The sequence below is a fragment of the Quercus robur genome, chromosome 11, assembly GCF_932294415.1.
Source record: "Quercus robur chromosome 11, dhQueRobu3.1, whole genome shotgun sequence".
Lineage (NCBI taxonomy): Eukaryota > Viridiplantae > Streptophyta > Magnoliopsida > Fagales > Fagaceae > Quercus > Quercus robur.
Genome location: NC_065544.1, coordinates 17,108,288 through 17,133,529, shown reverse-complemented (window position 1 = coordinate 17,133,529; position 25,242 = coordinate 17,108,288). Strand labels below are relative to the sequence as shown.

Sequence of the window (25,242 nt, the reverse complement as noted above, 5' to 3'; positions counted from 1 at the left end):
AATAAGCTTAAATTATATAATCCTCTTAATAATATCTTGGTCTTTTTAAACGCAAAATAAAAATTCCCACAACAAATCAATTTTATCTAAAATCTGGAGGATAAAAAATAGTAAGCCAACAATAAATGTAGAAATTTGTTCATCTTAAAACTTAGAAAAAACTCATTTAAATATTAACAAATTTAAAATAAACTAATGGAAAATTATTAATTTACATTGTATTATCAATGTAAAATTTACATTGCCTCTAAACAAATATGTATAACATTGTACACTTTTATGCAAATGTGTATAATATTGTACACTTCTTGCAAATGTGTACAAAATTGTACACATTTATTTAATCTATAATGTAAATCTTACATTGCTAGTACAATGTAAACATATAATTGTCCTAAACTAATATGATTAATTTAATTTTTAGTAACAATAATCAGTATAGTCATTGTATTAAAAAACAATATGCTTAATGAACTTGTAGTTTATCTCTTATTCTCTTGCTAGTACATCCTATGGAAAAATTTGTAATAAGAAAACCACATATACTGTAAAATTTATATATCTCTAACCTAAGATTCATTTTCTTACTGGCCCCCTTAGAAAAAAAAAATCCTAAAACTGTTATTAGTTGATAAATGAAGCCAAGTGTTTAATTGAACTCTTCGCTTTCAAAAACATAAAACATGTTTTATATCATCTACTAATGGTTAGTGCACGTCTTGTGTAGGGTGGTAAAGTAGATGTCTTCAATAAATTCAAGGACAATAGGGGAAACTTCAAGGAATCTCTTATTAAAGATGTGCAAAGAGTGTTAAGCTTGTATGAAGCTACTCACATGAGGGTTCATGGAGAAGATATGCTTGATGAAACACCTAAGTTTACTACCACTCACCTCGAATCGATGGTGATTAATTTAAGCCCTCCTTTTGCCACACAAGTAAGTCATGCTTTAAATCGGCCTATTCGAAAATCCTTGCCAAGGGTAGAGGCAAGACATTACTTTTCTATCTACCAAGAAATTGCTTCACGTAATGAAGTTCTACTAAACTTGGCAAAATTGGATTTTAACATGTTGCAAAAACAACACTAGAAGGAACTTAGCCATATCTCAAGGTAAGTTCATTAGCTATATCTCACTATGTTGGTGTTGTAATTAAGCTTTCTGTTGTGAAATTTTAAAGTACTCGCAAGTGTTTGAACCATACCGAAGTATAGCTTGACAAGAACGAGGTCAAACCCATAGAGACTTGTATGAATGTAGGAAAATTAATCAAATCTTAACCAAATTAATCCTAATTTAGTTTAATAAAAATTGATTGTTTTGAAATTAAATAAAGCTAAGAAAATAATTAAACAAAGAAAAAGATATAATACAAAAGTAGTAAAGAGATTAAACAATCTAGAGAAAGAAATTAAGGTTTTGGAATCCCTCTTATAAATCATATCAGCATATATTTATGATCATTAATTTTTTTCCAACTATTGCATGATAATCTAAAAATCATTCTTGCTATCATGGAAAATATCTCATTAAAATTATTATTTTAAAAATCTAAAGCATGCTCTTCTTCTCTTCCTAAGTATAAAATCAAATCATCAATTGTATCCATAACTAAACAAATCACAAAAGATATCAAATTTTATAATCAAGTAATAATAAATCAAGCATTCAATTAATTAAGATAAATCCAAAATCATGAGAAAAACATGATTGAACTCATATTAAGAATCCTATCTTAGTTAATTGTAATGAAGCAGGAACAATTTAAATCATTAAAGAACAACTATTTTGGAAAAAATCAACTCACATAAATAAAACTGATAATCTTTAAGAAGGTTTCATCCTCAACCTTAATTGAAAATTTAGCTAGTCATGGTAGTTGAAATAAAACACAAAAAATAAATATTGAACATTAAATTAGACAATTAAACTGCTAACTAGAATGAAAGAGAAAAATTACAGTACTAGAATAGAGAAAGGGTGAAGAAAACAGCCACATGCAGCTACTGCGTTTTAGCCTTCACGGTCCTCTATTTCAGCTTTCTTCTAGCCTGCGTTTCAGCTCTCCTCTAGCTGCTCCCAATATTTCTTATTTCCCTCTATTTATACTTAGAGCAACCATATCAGTGGTTGCAAAAATGTGTAAAATGCAAAAAGTCCTCAATTTTGCATATTCTAACCCAAAAAACACCAACATTAGTCTTTGTAAAAATGTGTAAATATACACCATGGCTGTGTAAATGAACAGTAACTGTGCATATATGCACGGTTACTATTCACCGTGTAAATGATTTTTTTATTCTTTTTTTCTCTCTCCTCTCTACCTTTGACTCACCTCACTCTCTTTTTCTCATTTCCTTTCTCATCTCACTCTCTCTCATTTCATCAGATCAACTCTCTCGCCGACCCACGCCGCTGAACCAAGCCCCATCGCTGATTTGTTGGTTGCTGGGTTTATTTCTGATTTTTTCCCATTACCGATCTGTTGGTTGTTGGTTATTTTTCTGTTGTGGTGGGCTATTTCTGTTAGGTTGTTCTTTGGGTTGTGTGGGTTCCGATGGTGGCTGTGTGGTTGTTTGGGTTGTTTAGGGTCTGTGAGAGATGACCGTGTGTGGGTTGTGTTGAGTCTGTGAGAGAGATGACACTATTAAAGAAATGAATATTTTATTTGAATAAATGTATATAATAGACAAACTGATGTGGGTGTTTTGCAAAAATAGGTGTATAAAATAAAAAAAAGTATATTTTAGATGTGCAAAATGGAAAAAAATTTTCCACTGATGTGGATACTCTTACATTCCCATGAATGGCTAAGACCTAAAAGCTCATTATTAAAACCAACGTGGCCCAAAAGTAAGTACTTCCTAAGTAGATGTTTTGGTGAACAAATCAAGAGGCCCACAACAACAATACAATTATTGATTTGGACCCTAAAGCCCACCATGTTGACTATGTAAGAATTGCTTGATTTGAGTTTTGTTTCCTTGCACACTTCATCCATATTGGATTGAATCTTGGGTTTCTTTTTCTTTTTTTCTTTCTTTGTTTTTGGTCTTCTCTTGAATTCACGCTTGGGCTGGATCTTTACTTTGGGCTGAATCTTTCATTCGTGCTTCACATCTGGGTCTTAAGTTAGCATGACAATTAGCTTGGTCCCACTTTGTATGTAAAGCCTTTATTACCTATAAATCAAAGACATCTTATAATCAGCCACAAATCTATATATATATATATATATATATGGCGAAAAACACATTTTGGTCCCTACATTTTCAGCCGATTTATGTTTTAGTCCCTAAGTTTTTTTTTTTACCGCTTTTAGTCCCTCTCCTGAAAAACGCTTCCATTTTAGTCTCTGCCGTTACATCAGAAATGGATATTGCAGACGTGGCAAACAGCAAAGTTAAATAATAATAAACTAATGTCCACGTGGCCTAAATTAATAATAAAAAATATTTTTTAATGCCACATCAGCATCTAAATTAAAGAAATTAATTTATTAATTTTAACTAAATAAAAAAAATTAAAAACAGAATTAAAAACTAAAAATCTTATGAATTGAGATTTAAGTGTGCCTTGAACAAGAACAACAAGAACAACAAGAACACAAACCCAGATCCAAGAACACAAACCCAGAAATTATTTATAAAAAAAAAAAAAAAACTAATCAAAGCCAGAAATTCCAATCTCAAAGCCAACCCACAACCACCAAAATAAAACCCACAACAACCCAGGCCAAGAAAATCAACCCACAGCCACAAACCCACTAATTCAGAAGATTCATATCTTCTTCTTCTTCTTCAGCCGCCATTTCATCTGAGACCACCAATCCTCCTTCTTCTCCTTTCACTTTCAACAACACCACTGCTCTAAGCCGCAAAGATCCAAAGGACAGAAATGTCTAGTGGGTTTTCCTCGGCTGCCCCGGCGTCGGCAAAGGCACCTACGCCAGCCGCCTCTCTTCCCTCCTCGGCGTCCCCCACATCGCCACCAGCGATCTCGTCCACAAAGAACTCGCCTCCTTTGGCCCTCTCTCTCATCAGGTCCTCTCTCTTCTCTCTCTCTCTCTCTCTCATCCATAGATCGTAACCTTAAATGTTAGAAATAGCTTCTTATTTAGTATTATCAACAATCGAGTGATTAGTGGGTTTGTGGCTGTGGGTTGATTTTCTTGGCCTGGGTTGTTGTGGATTTTATTTTGGTGGTTGTGGGTTGGCTTTGAGATTGGAATTGCTGGCTTTGATTAGTTTTTTTTTTTAAATAATTTCTGGGTTTGTGTTCTTGTTGTTCTTGTTCAAGGCACACTTAGATCTCAATTCATAAGATTTTTAGTTTTTAATTCTGTTTTTAATTTTTTTTATTTAGTTAAAATTAATAAATTAATTTTTTTAATTTAGATGCTGATGTGGCATTAAAAAATATTTTTTATTATTAATTTAGGCCACGTGGACATTAGTTTATTATTATTTAACTTTGCTGTTTGCCACGTCTGCAATATCCGTTTCTGATGTAATGGCAAGGACTAAAATGGAAGCGTTTTTCAGGAGAGGGACTAAAAGCGGTAAAAAAAAAACTTAGGGACTAAAACGGAAATCGGCTGAAAATGTAGGGACCAAAATGTGTTTTTCGCCTATATATATATATATATATATAATAAGTGAAAATGAAAAAAAAAAAACTCAAATTAGAATTCCAAATTAGAATTCCAATTTTGCGTCATGTGCCCTAAATTATTTATTATTAAAGAGTTTTATTTCTTAATTTTATAATTAAATGTGGGACCACATCATAAACATTCATCCAAGTGACTTATTAAGTACAAAAACCAAAGAGTCTAGAATAAATAAATCATAAAAAAAAAAAAGTGCTTCACAATAATTAAAAAAAATGACAATTTATATTTTATACCTAATAATATCCTTATACAATTTTTTAAAGAGTTAACAAAATATAAAAATGATTATCAATAGTATTTAAATTATATATATATAGGAATTATATTATGTATCTTATTGTATATTTTTAAGTGTATCCATGCATATACATGGTGTAACAAGCTAGTTAGTATAAAAGTGCAGCTAAATATGCAAATATGAGAGTATTTTATTATATATATTTCATGATCATTACTTTCATAAGACATGATTTGACTAGACAATTTTTGTTGAAATTATAATTTAGGCGGTGTAAAGGTATAGATGTTGGGACAAACTTGTCTTTTGCACAAGACAAGGTGGTGGAGTTATACTTCTGGATATTGGGAGTGTACTTTGATTCCCAATACTCTCTTGCTAGAAGGATACTAACTAAAACAATTTGCATGACATCAATTATAGATGACATATATGACGTACATGGCACACATGAAGAACTCGAGCTCTTCACAGATGCAATTAAAAGGTTTAGTAAAAGCCTATATAATTCTCTTCATTTGAAATGGATTCATGTCATGGTTCATTCTAAATATTTTAAATTTAAAGATGTATCCAGTGCCATGTCAACATTACACACTTCATTCCAACGTTTAAATTATAGGTGGTATATCAATTGCATAGACCAACTCAAAGATTACATGAAGTTGTGTTATAAAGCAGTCTTGGATGTTTTTGAAGAAATTGAGGAAAAGATGTGCAAAGAAGGAAAATTATACATTCACCATGCAAAAGTTGCGGTATGACACTATTAATTCACTTGAAACCACTTTTTCCCCATATGTGTTCATTTTATAGTCATTATATTTTATGTTTTAATGTAACTATATGAAAAAACTTGTTCAAGCCTACTTTGAAGAAGCCATATGGTTGAAAGAAAAATATATTGCCACAATGGAGGAATATATGAGTAATGCACTAATATCCTGTGGTTACCCCATGCTTAGCACCAAATCTTTTGTTGGCATGGGAGATATCGTGACCAAGGAAGTGTTGGAGTGGGTCTTCAAGGAGCCAAAGATTGTTACTGCAGCATCAATCAGAAACAGGCTAATGGATGACATTGTTTCCAATGAGGTATGTTAGTGTATCATACTCTCAGATATCACAAATGTTATTTAGCATATATTGTTAGTGGATCTTATTAAGCACATGTTAGCTCTTGATTGTGACTAAAATCATGGAACATTAATTATTGACTTGAGGAAAAAAGTTAGTCACATTTGTGTTGTACTCTAAAAAGATTAGTCTAATCACAATTGAAGCTTTTTGTAGTTGTTAATGAGTCTCATATTAATCCAATATATGCGTGATGTGGGACTCAGCGAAACCCTATACATTGCAAAATTTTATTCCAATTAAGAGATTCTTCACATGCAGTCTTGTCAATGCCACATGTACTGAAATTATATATAATATAGAGGATATACAAATTCAGTCAGAATAATTATCTTCTTTCTTCTCCCAGTATCCTTACTTCAACAAGGCATATGAGACATTAGTTTGGTACTGCAAGGAATATGATCCTTGTCCATGGACTCATTTCATTGTTCAATTTTTACTTTATTGAATCTAATAGTGTATAGAGTGTAGTGTATTTTAAAATTTTAAATAACATGTTATTAGATACACCTTTAATTTATACTATTTAAAATATGAAATGGATTCATTTCAAATGGACCACAAATCCATTTGGGCCCGGAAAAAATGACACATTATATATTTTGGAATTTATTTTTTTTTACAGTTTGAGCAAAAGAGAGAGCACGTTACCTTAGGCATCTAATACTACAAGAAGCAATATAATGTCTCAAAGCAAGAGGTGCATGCCGAATTTCAGAAACAAATTGTGAATGCATGGAAGGATATAAACAAAGAGTGCATTAGACCTACTAAAGTGCTAGTACCTTTCCTCACACATGTTGTCAATTTCGCACGAGTCATGGATCTACTTTACAAAGATGAATATGCATACACAAAACTTGGAGGAATGATGGTAGAGTGTGTCACTTTAATGCTTGTTGATCCAGTATCAATTTGAAGATAATGATGCAATGTCTCAATATGACTACAAAATTATAACTAAGTTGGTTCCTTAAATAAAGGTTTGATGTCCTACCAAGTCAAAAATAATAAAACAAATGTGTGACTAGAGTGAATCACAAATTTATGTGAGCTCCAAAGTACTCTTAAAATTAGGAGCTCAATGCTTTTGAACTTTTAAATAAGTGTTCCGTGGAATATATATGTATGTGTTGGTACTTTAAAAAAGTAATAGTTTCAATAAGTGATTAACTTATGAGTATTATTTCTACATGGGTCATGCTAACAAGTGCCATTGGGACATTAGTTAACAATCTATTTTAGGAAAATTTTGACATCACTTTTATGAAAAATGAGAAAAACTGTCAAAATATTAATTTTTTTTTCTTTTCCCATAAAAACTTTCTTTAAATGGATTATTAACGAATGCCTTAAGGACATTCGTTAGAATTCGTTAGCATTTCCCTTTCTACATTACTTTTACTTTCCACTTGTGCATGTGTTCTAATAGTGAAGAGATTATTCAATGCACCAAGGCTCTCTCGTCCATATATTTATATCCATATTTACTTTTGTTTGTAGTTTTAGCTTTGTTTTTATTTACTTTTATTTTAAGCTCAATATGAATATGCAATCTAGTAAAAAAAAAAAAGGACTAATACTTAAAATGGGGAGTATCGCCAATCCCTAAAGCTTGATAAAAAGTATGAATTTAATCACAAATCATTGTTTTAATACTCCCTCACACGTGGGTATAAGCTTCCCTCACTAAGTAAGACCTAATATGTGAAATTTTTAATTTTTGAATGAGAGGTAAAATAGAGACAAGATTCAAACTCAGAATCATTGCTTTGACACAATGATAAAGTGAAATATCCTAGGAAAAGAAGTAGATGGAAATGGAATAATTGAATAAATTAATGTGATTTGGTCATTAAAACCTAACACCAAATTTGGGAGAATGATACCACTGACAAGATAGTAAAATGGAAATACAGGTTGCAATTAGTGAACGATGATATTTAGCCATAATGATTTAATTCCAAAGAATATAAATTTCTTTAGCATCCCTTGAAATCCACCCTCTGATTTTCATGTAACTAACAAGTGAAAGTAAATAAGATCCCATATCTTAAATAAGTATTCGACTCAAACGAATATTATGAAAATGGTTCTCAAACCACAAACCTGCCTAAACAACACCAATAGATGAAACTAAAACCCAGAATGATTATTTGCTTAGGATATCCACTAAATTTATAGCTCTTAGGTAACAAAAGAAGAACAGTGGAAGCACATGTTTGGATGAAAATAGAAAGAAAGATATGTGCACCACACACTTCGAGGATTGTGTAATTTATCGTGATTATCCATGAACAACCCCTACATGAAAATTGCTCAAAGTTCTTCGTGGCCATAGTCACTCAGTGAATATCATCTTCTTCTTCTTCACAGAACTTGGTGTACTTATCTGCATCCATCAACCTCTTCAATTCACCACTATCACTCACCTCAACCTTAATTATCCATCCTTTGTCAAATGGGCTTGAGTTAATCCACATCAAGACAGATACATCGGAAATAAGCATAAAAGAAATGAAGGAAGAAACATATTCTCGATGGCAGAAAATATGTCAAACTTCACCAATTAAAGGAAACTGGAATTGTGAATGAATTTTTTAACACAATGAAGGTGGTTAACCAACATTTTCAGAGACATAAATTTATTCAGATGACTACCAGCATCAACCTTAAGCTCAATAAGTTTAGTAGCATGAGAGTTTCCCTTATGGTCTATTCTTCTCTTGATTGTGTTCCAAATATTAGCTACTAGGGACATTGCCTAACAACTTGCATACTAGAAGGAACTATATTTAACTATAGGCCATTTAAGGTAACAAAAAAAAAATTAAGGAAGAAGAAGGAAACTTGACTTAGAAGCCCTACCCAAAAGGAAAGAAGAACCATGCAACACCAGACAAAAAGCGATATGGGGACAAAACATGCAGGGCAAGATGAAAAGAACAAAGAGAAATGGTAAAATATACCCAGCTATAATAGCTAGCACACAATTCAGGAGGCAAAATTTGTTCATAGTCAGACCTCTCTGAATTCAGAGCATTTAAATAAACAGAGACAAAATTTGAGCCTCTGACATGTTTTGTTTATGCATTGATGTCAAAAGATGAAGATTGGAGATGGTTCAAATCAGTTCATAACCACTCCTCCCCCAAAATCTTAAGTGCATTAGCACAAAATTCAATTATGAGACATTCAGTTTCAGTCAACCATGAGAAAGAAAATACAGTTATCATTTCTCTCCTGTTCCAATCTATGACTTTACTTGTTGATCCAGACCCAATACACCCAAAAAAAAAAAAAAGAAAAAAAAAAAGAAGCAAAACAAAACAAAAAAGACAAACAAAAAAAAGAAAAAACATACAGCACTGAAACTCAAATTAGAAAAGGAGACTTACCAGACCAGGGGAGTCATTGAGCTCTTCGTTTACTTCAACCACTTTCCCTGAAATGGGAGAATTAATATCATTAGTAGCCTTGACACTTTCAATCACACCAAAGCTGTCGCCCTGTGATACTGGAGCTCCCACTTCCGGTAATTCAATGTAGACAACATCACCTAAATGATCCTGAGCATGGTCGGTTATACCAACAGTAGCAGAATTCCCCTCAACTTTCGCCCACTCATGAGAGTCATGGTACTTAAGATCCTTCACAACCACATGTAACATGGAGAAAGCAGATCAATTTTCTAATAAACCAATAAAGATCCCATCTCAACATTTAGTTTTTTGATAGACGAGAATACTTTATTTAAAAAAAGAAAGCATAAAGTAGCCAAAATAATTATGCCAAAAAAACAGAAGCTATGTACATCAAGAAAGAGACTCTAAAAACATTGGAATGGAATCACTAGATGTGAATCCCTAAGCATGAGACCAATCAAACAAAGTGTCTATAAATGAGGCAATGAGCTTGTCCCCCATACTCTCCAAATCCTCAAGCGTACGCCTGTTTTGTTCCTCCAGATTGTTCACATCAAGCATAATGGCACCAAGTTCCTAATACCCGAGGAGTACTTCCCCAACCAATTACACCACCCAAACAAAAGGTCAACCACTCTCTCAGGTAAAACAAAAGACACAAAAAGATCTCAAAGCAAAACTCCACAATTGGTACGCAACCTTGTAGTGAACCAACAAGTGATCCACTGCCTCTCCACTACACCGACACACACAACACCACTCCACTATAGTAAAGCTTCTTCCCCTTAAGTGATTCTATATCTAGAAACGAAAAGATATTGCTGCATACTACAAAATCAATGAACTAGATTATCATTTGTATTGGAGAACCATCTTTATTCCATATGGATATATCAATTAGAAATTTAACCAGATAACTTCCTATGAGAAATCAGAACTCCAATAAAAGCATTGAGAGAGAGAGAGAGATGAGCAATGCACTGACAAATTAAGAATTTGGCGTGTTAAGCTTCAGAAGCATTTAAAACCCTTTCACATCTATACAATTCCTTCTTTGTTCTTAGAAATTCTCTTAAAAAATGAGCCACTAGTATCTTAGTCCCATGACATTTTTTTTTTTTTGATAAGTAGTCCCATGACAAATTTAAATCTCAAAGAAGCGTGTTCAATAAGTCAAATAATAATCATGGTATTAGTGTGTTCAACAATCATATTACATTTGAGATATCACACGTCCTATATTTCATATGATTTAATTAAAAAAATATGCACCACACTTTCCACCACTATAGCAACAGATCATTGTCCATACTGACAGCAACTACCTCCAAACTATCACACTTGGGTTTGAATTTTCAACAAATTATATGTGACAGACAATGGCTTAGGTCACATTTTTCATTAAAAAGAAAAAAAAAATTATAGGAATAATCGACCTAAGATTAATCACAATTCCAGCACAACAAGAAACTGACAACACTATAAAAAGTATAGCTTTCACATACACAGAGTATATTGATTTATGAATGCCCAAATTCAAGAACCCATTGACCTCAGCAGTAATTGAAAAAAAAACATGGTAAATATGATGCCAATGACAAAAACAAACCAACCCAATTTCCAAAGACGAAATATTCTGATCAAAGAATCATAGATCAACCATTTTAACTAACTAATACATATATGAGAGATCCAAATCCAAATCTCAGCTTTTCTAATTGATATGGCATTGGGTTAATGTTGATGTTGGTGCATTGCAGGATGGTAGTATATCACTCAATTTGATGGAATAGATGATATAAGCGGAAATGGGCCAAAATGGCCAAATGGCCATAAAATCGTAAGTATATAGTTAGTAGACCCAGTTTATAAACATTATAACTTACTAGCATCTCGAGTCTTAAAGACTTGATTTTGGGACTATAAATCGAGTCTTTGAGGCTCGATTTGTATGCTTGGATCAGTTCTGATGTGGCATTTTTTCCATGTGGGTGTCCACCTGGAAATCGAGTCTCTAAGACTCGATTTCTAACCCAAAATTTTTTAAAAAAATTCTAAGTCTGTACATGCCGAAATACCCAAAACAAATTTAAGAAACTTCACTGCTACGCAGATCAGATCAGATCAGAGGGAGAGAAAGAGAAACTCACCGCTACTCAGATCAGATCAGAGGGAGAGAAAGAGAGAACCTCACCAGCGCGGCCTGGGGCTCACGCCGGCCAGCGTCGCGCGCGGCCTGGGGCTCGCACGAGCCTTAGGCCGCACGCGACCCAGGCTCGCGCGAGCCCCAGGCCGCACGCGACCCAGGCTCGCGCGAGCCCCAGGCCGCACGCGACCCAGGCTCGCGCGAGCCCCAGGCCAGCGCGAGCCCCTGGCCAGCGCGAGCCCCAGGCCGCCTGGGTCTCGCGCAAGCCTGGGTCATTGGTCAGTTTCTGGTCATGCCACACACACCTGGTCTCCGATCTCGATCTTCTCTCTCTTTCTTTTTCTGGTTTTCTTTTTTTTTTTTTTTTTTTCTCTGGGTTTTTCCTCTGATGCTCTGGTGTTTGGTCTGAGTTGGTCCTATTTATAGGGGTAGAGACTCGATTTCTATGTGTCCACGTGGAAAAATATGCCACATAGGATGTAATTAGAGCATGAAAATCGAGTCTTTAAGACTCGAGATGCTAGTAAATTGTAATGTTTACAAACTGGGTCTACTAACTATATACTTACAATTTTATGGCCATTTGGCCATTTTGGCCGCGGAAATGCCCTTGTACACAGAAACACAAACGTACAGAGGCTTGCTAAGATCCACTCCTAATGATGGCAATCGCAATTCCTCCAATAAAACCCTAAAATTCAAAAATCCCAAAATCAAAAAGAGTCATAAAAAATAAAGCCAATTAAACTAAACAGGCAATGAAATAAATTAACCCCAGAAACCCTAATACAAAACCATCAAGCTGAACCCAATTGCATAATAAAACCCATAATATTATGCCTTTAACTGCAAGTAATTTATCACAGGAACAATTGAGAAAACTAGAATTGAAAGGCAGAAAACTTAATTGTAACATTATTATTGTTTTAGGGGCAGTGGTACCTAGCACAAGCATGGAGAAAACTAGTGCTGGTTTGACCTGCCACAAGCATTTGCACCCCAGTGGCACCTCTTCCCCTTAATGGGAAGGCTATAGATAGGCGGAGGGTTTAGATTAAAAAAAAGATAGGTGTTGGATTGAGCTACTTAGATTGGAGAGAGAGAGAGACAAGGAGGCGTAGGAAAGGAAATAACAGGCTATCAGAAAGCGGCCTTGTTTCAATGTTTCAACACATGCGAAGAAAAGAAGAACCTCCAAAAGAATAAAAGATGAGAGAGTCAGCTTAATGTGGTAAGTAAAGCTTGTTGACTGACTCTACAAACTTTGATTGGGAAAGAAAAAAAAGAGGCTCAAGAGCACTTGTGCATGGATTCTCATGTAAAATAAACGAACATAACATCAGGAATCACATACTTAACAAATGCAAAAGCAAGTTCAGATTGGTTGGCAATGTACTGAAACTCTAGTGTAGCTTCTAGATGATTGGCAATATAGAGACATTCAGTTTCAGTCAACAATGAAAAAGAAAATATGGTTATCTTTTCTCTCCAGTTCCATTCTATAAATTTACTTGTGGATCCAGACACCCCCCCCTTCCCCCCCCCCCCCCCCCCCCCCCCCTCCCACAAAAAAAAAAAAAAAAAAAAAAAAAAAAAACCTACATAACATAAGGCACTGAAACTCAAATTAGAAAAGGAGACTCACCAGACCCAGGAAGTCATTGAGCTCTTAGTTTACTTCAACCACTTCCCAAAAAATGGGACAATAAATATGAAAATATCTAGTAGTATTGACACTTTCAACCACACCAAAGCTGCTGCCCTGTGATACAGGAGCCCCCATTTCTAGTAATTTAATAGACAACATCACTTAAATAATCCTGAGCATGGTTGGTTATGCCAAAAGTATCAGAATTCCCCTCAACGTTAATCCACTCATGAGAGTCAAGATACTTAAGATCCTTCACAACTGCACGTATAATGCAGAAGAAAAGTATAAGCACAATAGGTAGGTCAATTTTCAAAGAATCCAACAAAGACATGATATCAACAATTCCCAAAATTAATATTAAATAAAGTGATTCTGTAACTAGACATGGCAAAACGGGTCAGACCCGTTTTGACCCGACCCGTTTGACCTGCAACTCGTTTGACCCGTAACCCGATTGACCCGTTTAAAAATGACCCGTTTTGACCCGTGACCCGTTTTGACCCGACCCGAACCCGAACCCGACCCGCACGTTTTGCCACGTTTACCAATGTTGAGTAGATTTAGATTGAGGTGTAATTTTTATAAAATATTTACTTATTCTTTTTTACTTAATATGTTATGTACTCTATTATAGTTTGTTATTTTTTACTTGCTACCTTTATTTTCTCTTCCTACTTTAAATAGATTGAAAATTATACCAAGATTAGTTTCTAGAAAGCTGGAACAGGAGTTGCACCAAATTTGGGTATCAATTCAAGTGTTTAGTGGTAATTGGTAACAATATCACTAGTGAGAATCTAATCACAATTAAGGAACTCATAAACAATTGACAGATTGCATCTATTTCCAAAAAAAAAAAAAAAAATTGTTTGAAAAATATGGGTCAACTCGACCCGACTCACGACCCCGACTCAACCCGCGACCCGTTTGACCCGCAACCCGATTGACCCGTTTTAAAAATGACCCGTTTTGACCCGCAAACCCGATTGACCCGACCCGAACCCGACCCGACCCCCCCGTTTTGCCACGTCTATCTGTAACTAGAAATGAAAAGATATTGCAGAATGCTACAAAATCAATGAACTAGATTATCATTTATATGGGAGAACTATCTCTATTCTATATGGATATATCGATTAGAAATTTGATTGGAGAACTTTATGAGAAAAAAAAACTCCAATAAAAAAATTGAGAGAGAGAGAGAGCTGAGTAATGCACTGACAAATGAAGAATGTTGCTTGTTATGCTTGCAGAAGCATTCAAAACCCTTTTACATTTTTTTTTTTTACAATACTCTTGACACCCTCACATACTGTTGGAGCATCATAAATAATAGTAGTAAATAAGCTGCTTTTTCATATAAGTAAATAGTTGAATTGAGATGGAGAGGTCCTTGAAATCAGAGTATGAACACTTAAAAAATAACAGCCTATTGTCTTTACATAACTTTATCCAAACACTCGTGCGTGCAAATGATGAATTGAGATGAACTATATTGTAAGCAGACTGTTCAACCTGAGTAGAATTCACAATAATAAGAATATCACAATGAAAAGAACCCACTGGTTCTTAAGAGTTTAGATGATCTATGGTACTAATTGGCCTAACATTAATCACAATTCCAGCACAACATGAACTGACCTCACACAGAGAGACAATATATTGATATATGAATATCCAGATTCAAGAACCCACTGACCTCAGCACTAATAAAAATCAAAATTTGGTAAATAAATATGATACCAGTGACGCACGAAAAAAAAAAAAAACCATTTCAAAAACCAATATCCTGATCAAAGAATCATAGATCAACCATTTCAAGCAACTAATACAAAAATATAAATGAAAGATCCAAATCCACATCTGAGTCTTTCTGATTTATATATAAAAGGCAAATAAAGAACAACCCATCAAAGCAAAGTCCGATAAATACCAGAAGCAGAGCCTCGGTGGAACACAGAGATCCTGAAGCCATGTTTGAATGAAAACTTTGAAGTCTGAACCAAAAGAAAAGAAAAAAGAAACCTGTATTTTTCTGTTTCTCTCTCCCTCAAGAGTCAACAGAAACATGCAACACTAAATATTTTGAATTTTTTTTCTAAATAACAATAAATATTAAAAAATTTAGTTAATTGTCAAGTTTCAAAACAATTTTGAAAACTAGCATCTCGAGTGTCTAAAACTCGAGTTCCAAGATAAAACTCGAGTTTTAAAGTCTCGATTTGTAAGTGGATAAATAAAAAAATCAGGCTGAAAATCGAGTTTTAAACACTCTATTTCCATTAATTGAGTAAAAACGCCGCTATAGGTCTATAAAATGTCACTATATGGCTTAAAAACGCCACTATAGGACCCCCCAAACCTGTACTTTAATAAAATTTTTGCAGGAAAACGCCACTATAGGTGAAATTTTTTTGCATGGAAATCGAGTTTTAAAGACTCGAGATCTATGTGGCATTTCACACTCCCAAAACGAGTCTTTTGGACTCGAGTTATAATATGAATCTCGAGTTTTTAAAACTCGAGATGTTAGTTTCCTTAATTCTTTGAAAACGTTCCTAACTTACTATTTTGAATGGCTGATGGATGATGTTATGCACAATACCTCAAATATTTTTTGTTTCTCTTATAATAAAATACTTGGTGGGGTTAGGAGAGAAGAATTTTGGAGGCGGTTGTGTGTTCTGTAATACTAAAAAATAAAAATAAAAATAAATAAATAAAGCTGATTGAAGTAAACGGTCAATGAAATAAAATAATCCCAGGAACCCTAATAAAAACAAAATCATCTAACAGTAATATTAACCACTTTTTGACTTAAACACGCAAAGAAAATAAAAAATAAAAAATAAAATTCATTGACAAGTTGCAAAAAAAAATTGGAAATTTGGAACAGGAAAGGCGTCGTTAATCTTCAGTCTTGATAAAACATAAGCACGGAAATGAAAAAAAAAAAAAACAAAAAAACCAAAATACCGTCGTTTTAACCTTTAAGAACAGAATCAAACATGGGGTCCACTGTCCACGTCCAACATTAGAAACATGGGCTCCACGTCCAACTGTAAGTAAGAGCCAAAGGATTTTTTTATATTAAAAAAATAAAAGGTACCATGCTAGCAACGACGTTCATGGGGAAGTTTATCAAAATAAAAATGTCCGAAGACTAAAACCCACCTATTGTAAAGTAACCCATCTATGATTCTTTCTAGTTCCAGGCTCTCTTCTCAAACAAATGCAAAGCAGCACCCAAAATGAGGGGTCAATTATATGTCTCACTATTTAAAAATGTTTCGAGTTCCCAAAAAGAGGATTCTACATCAAGCTCTCCATTTCTCAAAAAAAATAATAATTCAAGCTCTCCAACCCCAAGCATGAGACTACAAAGTGATGAAAATAAGAATAATGAATTTCCACCATTGCCGAAGTGTTCGATAACTTTGTCAGCCGGATTTTCCAGTAAGCTCAGACTCATCTTCCATGCTTCTATCACTATTTTATTTCTTTTCAATTATTCTTGCTTTATGGTGTAAAAACTTGAATCTTTTTTTTCTTTTTTTTTCTTGACATACAGGTTTACCAAAAAGCTCATTGACAGAACCCAACGTGGTAAGATTTATTTTTATGCTCCATTAATTACAAACAATTTTTTTTTTTTTTTTTTTTTTTTTTGAGAAGCACAGGTCTAGTCTTCTAGAGCCACTCTTCTAGACCTGTGTAAAGAAGTCTAAAGTATATACTCAATATCGGTAAAGAAATTAATGTATTACATCTATTGCATAAAAGAGAAAAGTTTTTAATTTTTACTAGATCAGTGTTTAATTATAGCATAAGTTTGTAAACAATCCATCATATTTAGAAACCGATATTTAAAGTTTTTTATTCTTAACCTTTTATTTATATTCATGGAAGAATGTTACCGATTAAAAGTTAAAACCCTTAAAATACATGTTTAAAATCATAGAGAAATTCCAATCAGCCAAACCCTTCCATAGACTTTATAAAAAATACATGCTATATACGTGGACATCGTTTACATCTTTAGCAAATCTAGCTATTACATATGTTGTCTTACGAACATGGTTTCAAATCCTATTATCCTCAAAAAGGAAAAAAAAAATTAAGCTATACAATTTGTCACATAAAGAAAAAATAGATTGAAAGATTTAAGAAAAATCCCATATCCAAATTATATGCAGAATCTTCTCAAAAAAAAAAATTTATACGCACAAGCATATATGTATAAACATCCCGGATCCAAATATTACACAAAACATACAAATATGTGCATAAATATATAAAAGTAAACTTTCTATAGTATTTATTTAGGTAGATTTCATATATTGTAACTACCTGCTGATATGATTGATTTTGATTTTCCTATTACAGTTAACGTAACTGATGCTTCAATAACTGCTAGCATATACAAATAAATTACAAAAGTACTAAAAAAAATACTAACTTTGTTTTTTTGGAAACTTTGAGAATTATCTTAAATTTTATAGTTGACATTTTCACAGTCCCCCCACTTTTTTCTTATTCTTAAATTACAATTATTTTATGCATGTGTGTGATTTTACTTTCATTCTTACTATACATCAAAATCCTGAAATGAAATAGTAGTTTTTTCTTCATCTTGGTAAAGTTTTTTTTTAGAAATGCGCGTACATGTTTGTAACTCAAATTTAGACCACTTTTATATGACTGTCCATCATATTGATCTATATTTCTAATCATACTAATTAAACCAAAATGCATATCTAAAAAAATCATAATAAATCATTCTTTAAATGCATATTGATAATTGATTAACTTATCTTGTATTCACTACATCTCTCTAAATTGTTGCTTTGCTTTATATTTTAACTTGAAAGTTGGGATTCTTCTCTATTTACTACAGGAAAAAGGAAGAGCAGCACTTGAGTACGAAATTTCAAACTCTGGTGGAGACGTTTGTCATGGCTCCTTGAGTGGTGCTTGTGTATCATTTATTCGATTTGATAATAGTGAAAAAGCTCAAATGAGCAAAAGCCTTCTCCAAGGACTTAGAAGTGGTGAATTTGTTTCTCCCCTCATGGTTATAAGTAATCCCAAAGTTTGGCTAGTGATGGAGAAAATAGATTCCACGTTAGACCAATTTAAAAAGAAAAATACTAGGATTTGGTCTTGTTATCAATTGGATGATAAGTATAAGATTATTGTAAGGTATGAAAATAGCTTTTAATTTATTTTCATGATCTTTGTAAAATTATCATATGATCTAATGATTTATTTGATCACTTTTTTTTAATTTCATATTTGAAGGGACATTATGGCTGCTGTTAATCAATTGGTGAATCAAGCATATAGTACTGGAGAACTACTAAAGATTCAGGACATTGCCATTGTAAATGGACGTGCCAAATTGATGAGAATCTCAAATGAACTTGGAGTGAGTAAGCTAAGGGGTCAATTACAAAATCTATTAATTAGAAGGCTTATTGGGAAATGATCCTAACAATAAGGAGTTGATCGATTTCTACTCTCATATGAAAACAATGCCAATGTAAGTACTCATTTACATTCAAATTCGTTTGGCTTTGTATAAAGTATTTTCTTGAAAATAGTTTTCTTATTTTTCAATATTTAATAGACTGAAAATCATAGTCAACAAAAACATTTTTAGGATTACTTGAAAACACCAATAAAATCTTAGAAAATGGTAATGCATTTTTTTTAGATAGTGATCTTTTATCTTCATGCTGTTAGATATTTCAACCAAACAAAATCAACTAATTAAAACTCTTCTTCCACTTGAAAATAAGTAAATAACTTATTTTTCTCATAAAATTTTTGTTGAAAACTTTTTTTGAAGGGAAATATTTTATGTTGAAACAAATAGTTTTTCTCATGTGCATAAAAATATGTTTTCAATGTTTAAGCCAATTTTTTTTCTGATTATTTTTACCTTTTACTTTTTAAAGGTCCAAGCTTATTCATTTGAGAAATCATCCGATATTGTTGACGTCTAAAGAGAGATTGCAATTACCAGTATCATTACTTCGGTTGCTAAATTCTGAGAAAAAATCGTCAAAATGGAGAACTAACTATGATGATCAATATAGAGATGAAGAAGTTCAGAAAGCGAAAAGACTCAAGAAGAAAGATCAAGAATATAAGGTGGTGTACGTGGACAAAGGTGACCCAAAGAGTGAAGTAAATTACATAGCAACAAAAGTTGAGAAATATCAAGAATATAAGAATGTGTACGAGTACAGAAAATACCCAAATACTGCATCAAGCCAGATTTATTACTCTCGGAATGTCATAGTACACATTAATGATGATGGGCAATGTGTATGTACTCTTATATATCTATGTATCTTTTTTATTTTTATTATTATTATTAAATGAATATTAGTTGATTATTACCCTTTGTAATAAGGCTTCATTTGGGAGTTCATAAGAGAATAGAATGGAATAATCATAAAAGAATTATCTATACTTAGACTATTTTTAGTAAAAATATTTTTTTATCATTTTTTTATGTGTGTTTATCACTTTATAAATACTATGCACTGCAATTTGTTTATATTGTTACAGAGAACTGAAGAGGAAGTTGGGAAAAAGTTGAAGTATTTCTTCCCAGATTTGTGGATGAGATTGTTCTTACTTATGATTTGTGAGGGAATAGATGTTTGGGATCAACACAAGTAAGTCTTCTCATAATTAATTGTAAAAAACATGATTCAATATTTGTAGATTTATGTGTATCAAAAGTATTTTGTAATATATATGGTCTCTTGAAGAATACCTTCCTAGTAAATAGATAAATGTACCCACTGTTGGAAGAACAAAATTAATAAGGTGTTAAATCCATCAGATTGAGTTATGAGATATTCTTTAATAAAAAGCATTTGTTTTCTTTTACTAATTAATTGATAATTGTATATTAATATATTAGTGAGAAGTATGGAGGAGATCTACTCAGCAAACGGAGAGCTACTTTGAAGCTTTGCATCTTGGAGAATGATGATTTGGCAACAGAGCATTTCTTGAAAATTTGCAGATTATTTCTTTCCCTTATAGGTATGGTAGTTCATCTCTTGGTGATACTTTGTGATGTGTGTGTGCCATGTAAAACATCCTCTTTGAAGTGAGGAAAGATGCAATCACATTTAAGTAATGTTTTTAACCTAAAATGGCCTACTAGGAAAATGACAAAATTAGATGAACAGAGCTATGTAACAAGTTACTATAGAAAACAAACAGAATTGAGTTTATTATGGTTTGCTTCATTAATCTTCCTTCACCGGGTGTTTGAACTTTAAACTTATATGACAGATGGTAAAAGCAAGAAGTAGACTCTATCTATATCTATGCATTTTGGCATATGAATTCCTTGAGATCGAGGTTGTATTGATTCAAACTCTTATCTATATCTATATGACAGGTATGAAGGCTGATAAAAGTGAAGCCATTTCAAGTCTTGTGACCATGATCAAGGACCAAATTCTTGTAAGATCATCCTATTGACTATTGAAGCTCAAATTATGGGTCTAGATTTAAGCCAAAAATCAATAATGTGATGTTATGCGGACAAATTGCACTGAATGCACTTTACTGAAAAGTCTTACGGTGTTCTTGTTCATATGGCCAACTCATTTTGCATGGCAATTTCTCATCTAGCATATGATTGGTCCACCTTGGCCCTATGAGAAGCATCAAACCATATCATGCCAAATGCATCCTATTATTTATTATTCCAGAAGTCTTCTATTAATTTCTTCTTCTATCAAACTTAAAACCTTCCACGAAGCATACTCATCTGTTATTTTTGTCATATCCTACATTAATTAGATCAGCTCTAGCAAAATGTCATTGACAGAATATAAATGAACAATCCAGTCAACCACCAGTGGAACTCCACTAAACAAAATTGACCCTGTCATTCACCGTTGGAAGAGTGAGTATTAGTGTTCTTCCATATTGCAGACAGTGGAATCAAAGTTTCGACAAGATCAATTCAAATACAGAAAATTGGAGGGGATATTCAAAGATGACAACGTCTGCAGCACATCTACAAAGTTAGCGGAGAATAGTTGTGCAAATTGCATCAATTTTTTAATGAGGTAACTATGATTGGTAAATTGCTTTTTGCCTATACACGCTCATATACCACTCATAATAATAAAATCTGTAAAATATTTCAGGTTTTTAAAGTTCATAGCACTTTTTCTACACAAGTATGCCCTGAATGCTGATGGCGATCTGAAAGGAATGTTTGAAAGTGCCTATAGCAGCTTATTAGAGGACAATCCAGACTCGAAAAAGAAAAGAAAAGAGGAAAGTCTAAAGAAACACGAGTATGCTTCCATCAAAATTCTATTCCTACCTGTCCTCTTTCCTTGTGTACCTATCTAGCATTTGTCTTATCATTTTCTATTGACTTTGCAGAATTTACTTGGAAGTGTTCCTAGTAACGAAGAATTCAAATCATTGCTAGGCAATCCTAAAAACATCAAAGATTGTGGGATAAGTATCGCAGAATCCCTTACGATTTTGACAGATCGTTGGTATAAGTTATCGGTAAGTCCTACTATATTGTAATAAGCATTAATTTTGTGCAGTGTCCTGTCTTTCTTTATTTTTCTTTATTTTTTTAAACAAAATAAAAATTTTACACTAATATAATCTAAGTGTATTCTAAGTATATATATGTGTGAAACTCTCTTAAATAAGAGAGTTGAACCTCTATCTTATCTCCACACTCCACAAACACTTATTATTTAAATGTTTTATGTTTTAACACGAAGTATTAATGTTTGACTTATGAAATAAATGAAACTAGGGAATTGATAATTTTTCAGAAATTACGGTTCATTTGGTACGTGTCTAAATATATGTTTTCAGTTTTTAAATAATATTACATATATTTTCACATACTTTTTCATCTATATATATTTCTAAAAAAACTAAAAACTGCTATTTAAACGCATTAACCCATTGACCCATTTAATAATTCTGTTAACCTAATTCAATTAAATATTTGAATTAAATAGATAAGAACAAACGGCTAATTCAAGTTCAACTAAATAAATCTTAATGGTTAAACCACTGAGTACCAAGTACCCATCTAAAACAGCTAAAAGCCTAAAACGTAAAACCCAACATGCTAAAAAAAAAATGCTAACCAGCCGTCACTTTCTCCGCTTCTTGCATCTAACAGAAACTTTTCTCCTTCATTTTCTTGGGCATTTTCTCAACTACCAAACAGACAAAATCTAAACCCCTTTCTTCGAACACACCACAAAACCTCACTCACTCACCCAGAAAGAAGGAAATCATAGAATGAAAATCGTTGGCAAATCATTGAACTATGATTCGGATTCCATGGCGTCAAAAGCGACATTGGAGGGATCCAAAACGTCGTGCTCTGATTCAGACACTCAAATCCGCTTACCAATCTGTAATTACTCAATATTTTTCTTAATTTTTTACTAATCCTATGTTTGGTTGCAGCGAAAATTTAGGGGAAAGGGAAAAATCGTTAGATTAGGTTTAGTTTGGCGGTTGTGTATTTGCTATTTTGCTCTGTTTTAGGGCACAATTTGTACTGAGGAAAACTATTTTCTGGGAAAATTTGAATTTGTTTTTGATTGAAAATTTTATGTGGTTGGCACATTTTAGATCAAGATGGATAGATTTGAGAATAATTCCTCAATTCTTATGATATAATTTTTTTTTTACTTTTCCTCTATTGGTTGCCAAGAAAGTTAGGAGAAAAGAAAATCTGCAAGTTAGATTCAATTTCGGTGCTCATATTTTTGTTCTCCTAGCTTTGGTAGTTTTGAGAGAAAGGTGAATTAGTTTTGCCTAAAAAAAAAAAAAAAAAACTCATATGATTTATGTAGTACTGAGAAAATTTATAATATGAATTTTATAATTGCTTCAACGGGTGGGTAGTGGATATTTAAAATTTTTTTAAATGGGTAATAAATGGTTAAACAGGTAATTATAAACCCAACTCATTTATGACCCAATTCAAAAGCTACCCAACCTGTCCAATTGCCATCCCTAGTTGTAGGTTATATTGTAGGTTTAATAACAATAATGTGATTGTTATAATGCAGGTTTAATAATAGTTTAATGTGATTGTTGTTTACTTAACTATAACTAATATAATGTTGTGATGCAGAATGAGATGAATGCTAACAAAAAGCAAGGTGCTAGAGGTGGAATTGTTGCTACTACAAGTGCTGTTGCTGTAACTAAAACAACTGCAAGGGCTGGAGAAGCAGGGGTTGTTGCTGCAAGTTCTGGAGATTCAATGGTTGCTGCAAGTTCTGGAGATTCAGTGGTTGCTGCTACAAGTGTTGGGGATTCAACGACTGGTGGTGGTACTAACAATCAACGTGTGGTGGTGCCAATTGTGGAAAAGGCCATTCAAAGGGTGCAGTCCAAGAAGAAGAAGAAGAAGAATAAGGGCATTAACAATATAAGGGCAAAACTTTGATACAGTACTTAGGTGCTGTTCTTTAGGTTCTCCTTGATAAGATCTTAGTAACCAGTGAAGAAATGAATTGAATAGAGTAACAAGGAAGAGAGATAGAACATTCGAGAAGGAGAATTAAGAAGATAAGAGAGATAGATGGGAATTAGAGAGGAGAAGATAGGAATGAGAATGTAATTCTTATTATGCATCCAAAGACCCCTACGACCTTCTATTTCTCCCATTTTTATACTATTACAGTTCCACATTCTTAACTAACTCCAGCTAAGCTAACTAACTTCCATGACATCATCACAACAGCCAATGACAACACACAGTAACTAACTAACTATCACTAACACAACAACTAACTAACTATCACTACTCACCACTCATTCTCTAATTACAATTCTCCTCATTACAAATCTTATCAATTCCCTTCCCCTTAAAAAGACCTTGCCCCCAAGGTCCACCTCCCCCCAACGATTACAAAACCTTGCCCACAAGGTGAGGAAACTGCTGCTGCAAGTTGTAGAGGGATTCTTAGGTAGCATCTTCTGGAGAATGACCATGCCACTGGACCAAGACTTCAGAGATAGTTCTAGACCGGAGCCGTTTAGTCCTGTGTTGAAGGATGGCAATAGGTTCAGGATTAAGTACACCAGCAGAAGTAACAGAAGGAAGAGTTGGAACTGGAACTACATTTTATCCCAACTTCAGTTTCAAACATGATACATGAAAAACTGGGTGGATAGAACAATCAGTAGGCAAGGCAAGTTTATATGCCACCTGACCAACCTTCTACACAACTTGGAAGGGTCCATAGAACCTAGGAGAAAGCTTATTGAAACCTTTCAACCTCAATGAGTGCTGCCTATAAGGTTGTAGCTTCAAATAAACCCAATCACCAACAGTAAAACTTGTATCAGATCTATGCAAATCAGCCTGAGATTTCATCCTAGCTTGAGCAGAAAGTAAATTATGTTTCAGCAAGGAGATGATGTCCTGTCTGTTCTGCAGTAAATGATCCACTGCAGCCACTTGGGTAGCACCAGGAATATAAACTAACAAACTGGGAGGTGGTATGCCATAAAGAGCCTCAAATGGGGCCAGCTTAGTTGAAGTATGGAAATTGGTGTTAAACCAATACTCAGCCAAGTGAAGCCAATCAGCCCAAGCATTAGGTTTGTCACCAACAAAGGCCCTCAAGTATTGTTCAAGGCTCCTATTCACCACCTCCGTTTGGCCATCAGATTGAGGATGGTAAGCTGAAGACATAGCTAGCTCAGTGCCCTACAACTTGAATAACTCCTGCCAAAAATGAGCTGTGAAAACTGAACCTCTGTCACTCACAATAGTCTTAGGCATACCATGGAGTTTAAACACATTTTTCATAAAAACTGTAGCCATTTTTGCAGCTGTGTAAGGATGAGAGAGGGGAATGAAATGGACAAATTTAGTCAATCTGTCAACTACCACGAAGATCACTTCAGAACCA

The 25,242-nt window shown here is 33.5% G+C and overlaps 2 protein-coding genes and 1 pseudogene across 5 annotated transcripts; 2 read left to right on the top strand and 1 right to left on the bottom strand.

The window, feature by feature from the left end:
• The first annotated feature begins 257 nt into the window (after positions 1-257).
• On the top strand, positions 258-6,973 carry LOC126704777 ((-)-germacrene D synthase-like; annotated as a pseudogene).
• Positions 6,974-7,865: 892 nt separating this feature from the next.
• LOC126704564 (glycine cleavage system H protein 2, mitochondrial-like) lies at positions 7,866-15,357 on the bottom strand. 4 transcript variants are annotated; one of them, XR_007648224.1, is made up of 5 exons: positions 15,210-15,357; positions 13,271-13,534; positions 12,195-12,316; positions 9,453-9,704; positions 7,866-8,520 (listed from the first exon to the last, which is right to left on the bottom strand). XR_007648224.1 is itself a non-coding variant. In XM_050403558.1 (3 exons), exons 1-3 carry the CDS (start codon positions 15,249-15,251, stop codon positions 8,512-8,514), a joined length of 303 nt encoding a protein of 100 aa, XP_050259515.1. In that variant the 5' UTR covers positions 15,252-15,357; the 3' UTR covers positions 7,866-8,511. The 4 variants fall into 4 exon arrangements, 3 of the variants coding, with proteins under 3 accessions (XP_050259515.1, XP_050259516.1, XP_050259514.1); XM_050403558.1 differs by lacking the exons at positions 12,195-12,316; positions 13,271-13,534; XM_050403559.1 differs by lacking the exons at positions 12,195-12,316; positions 13,271-13,534 and having other exon boundaries at positions 7,866-8,506.
• A 7,039-nt stretch (positions 15,358-22,396) lies between these two features.
• On the top strand, positions 22,397-23,821 carry LOC126704563 (uncharacterized). Its single transcript, XM_050403555.1, has 2 exons — positions 22,397-22,721; positions 23,451-23,821. The coding sequence occupies exons 1-2, from the start codon at positions 22,632-22,634 to the stop codon at positions 23,766-23,768; spliced, it is 408 nt and encodes a 135-aa protein (XP_050259512.1). The 5' UTR covers positions 22,397-22,631; the 3' UTR covers positions 23,769-23,821.
• Positions 23,822-25,242: the final 1,421 nt, after the last annotated feature.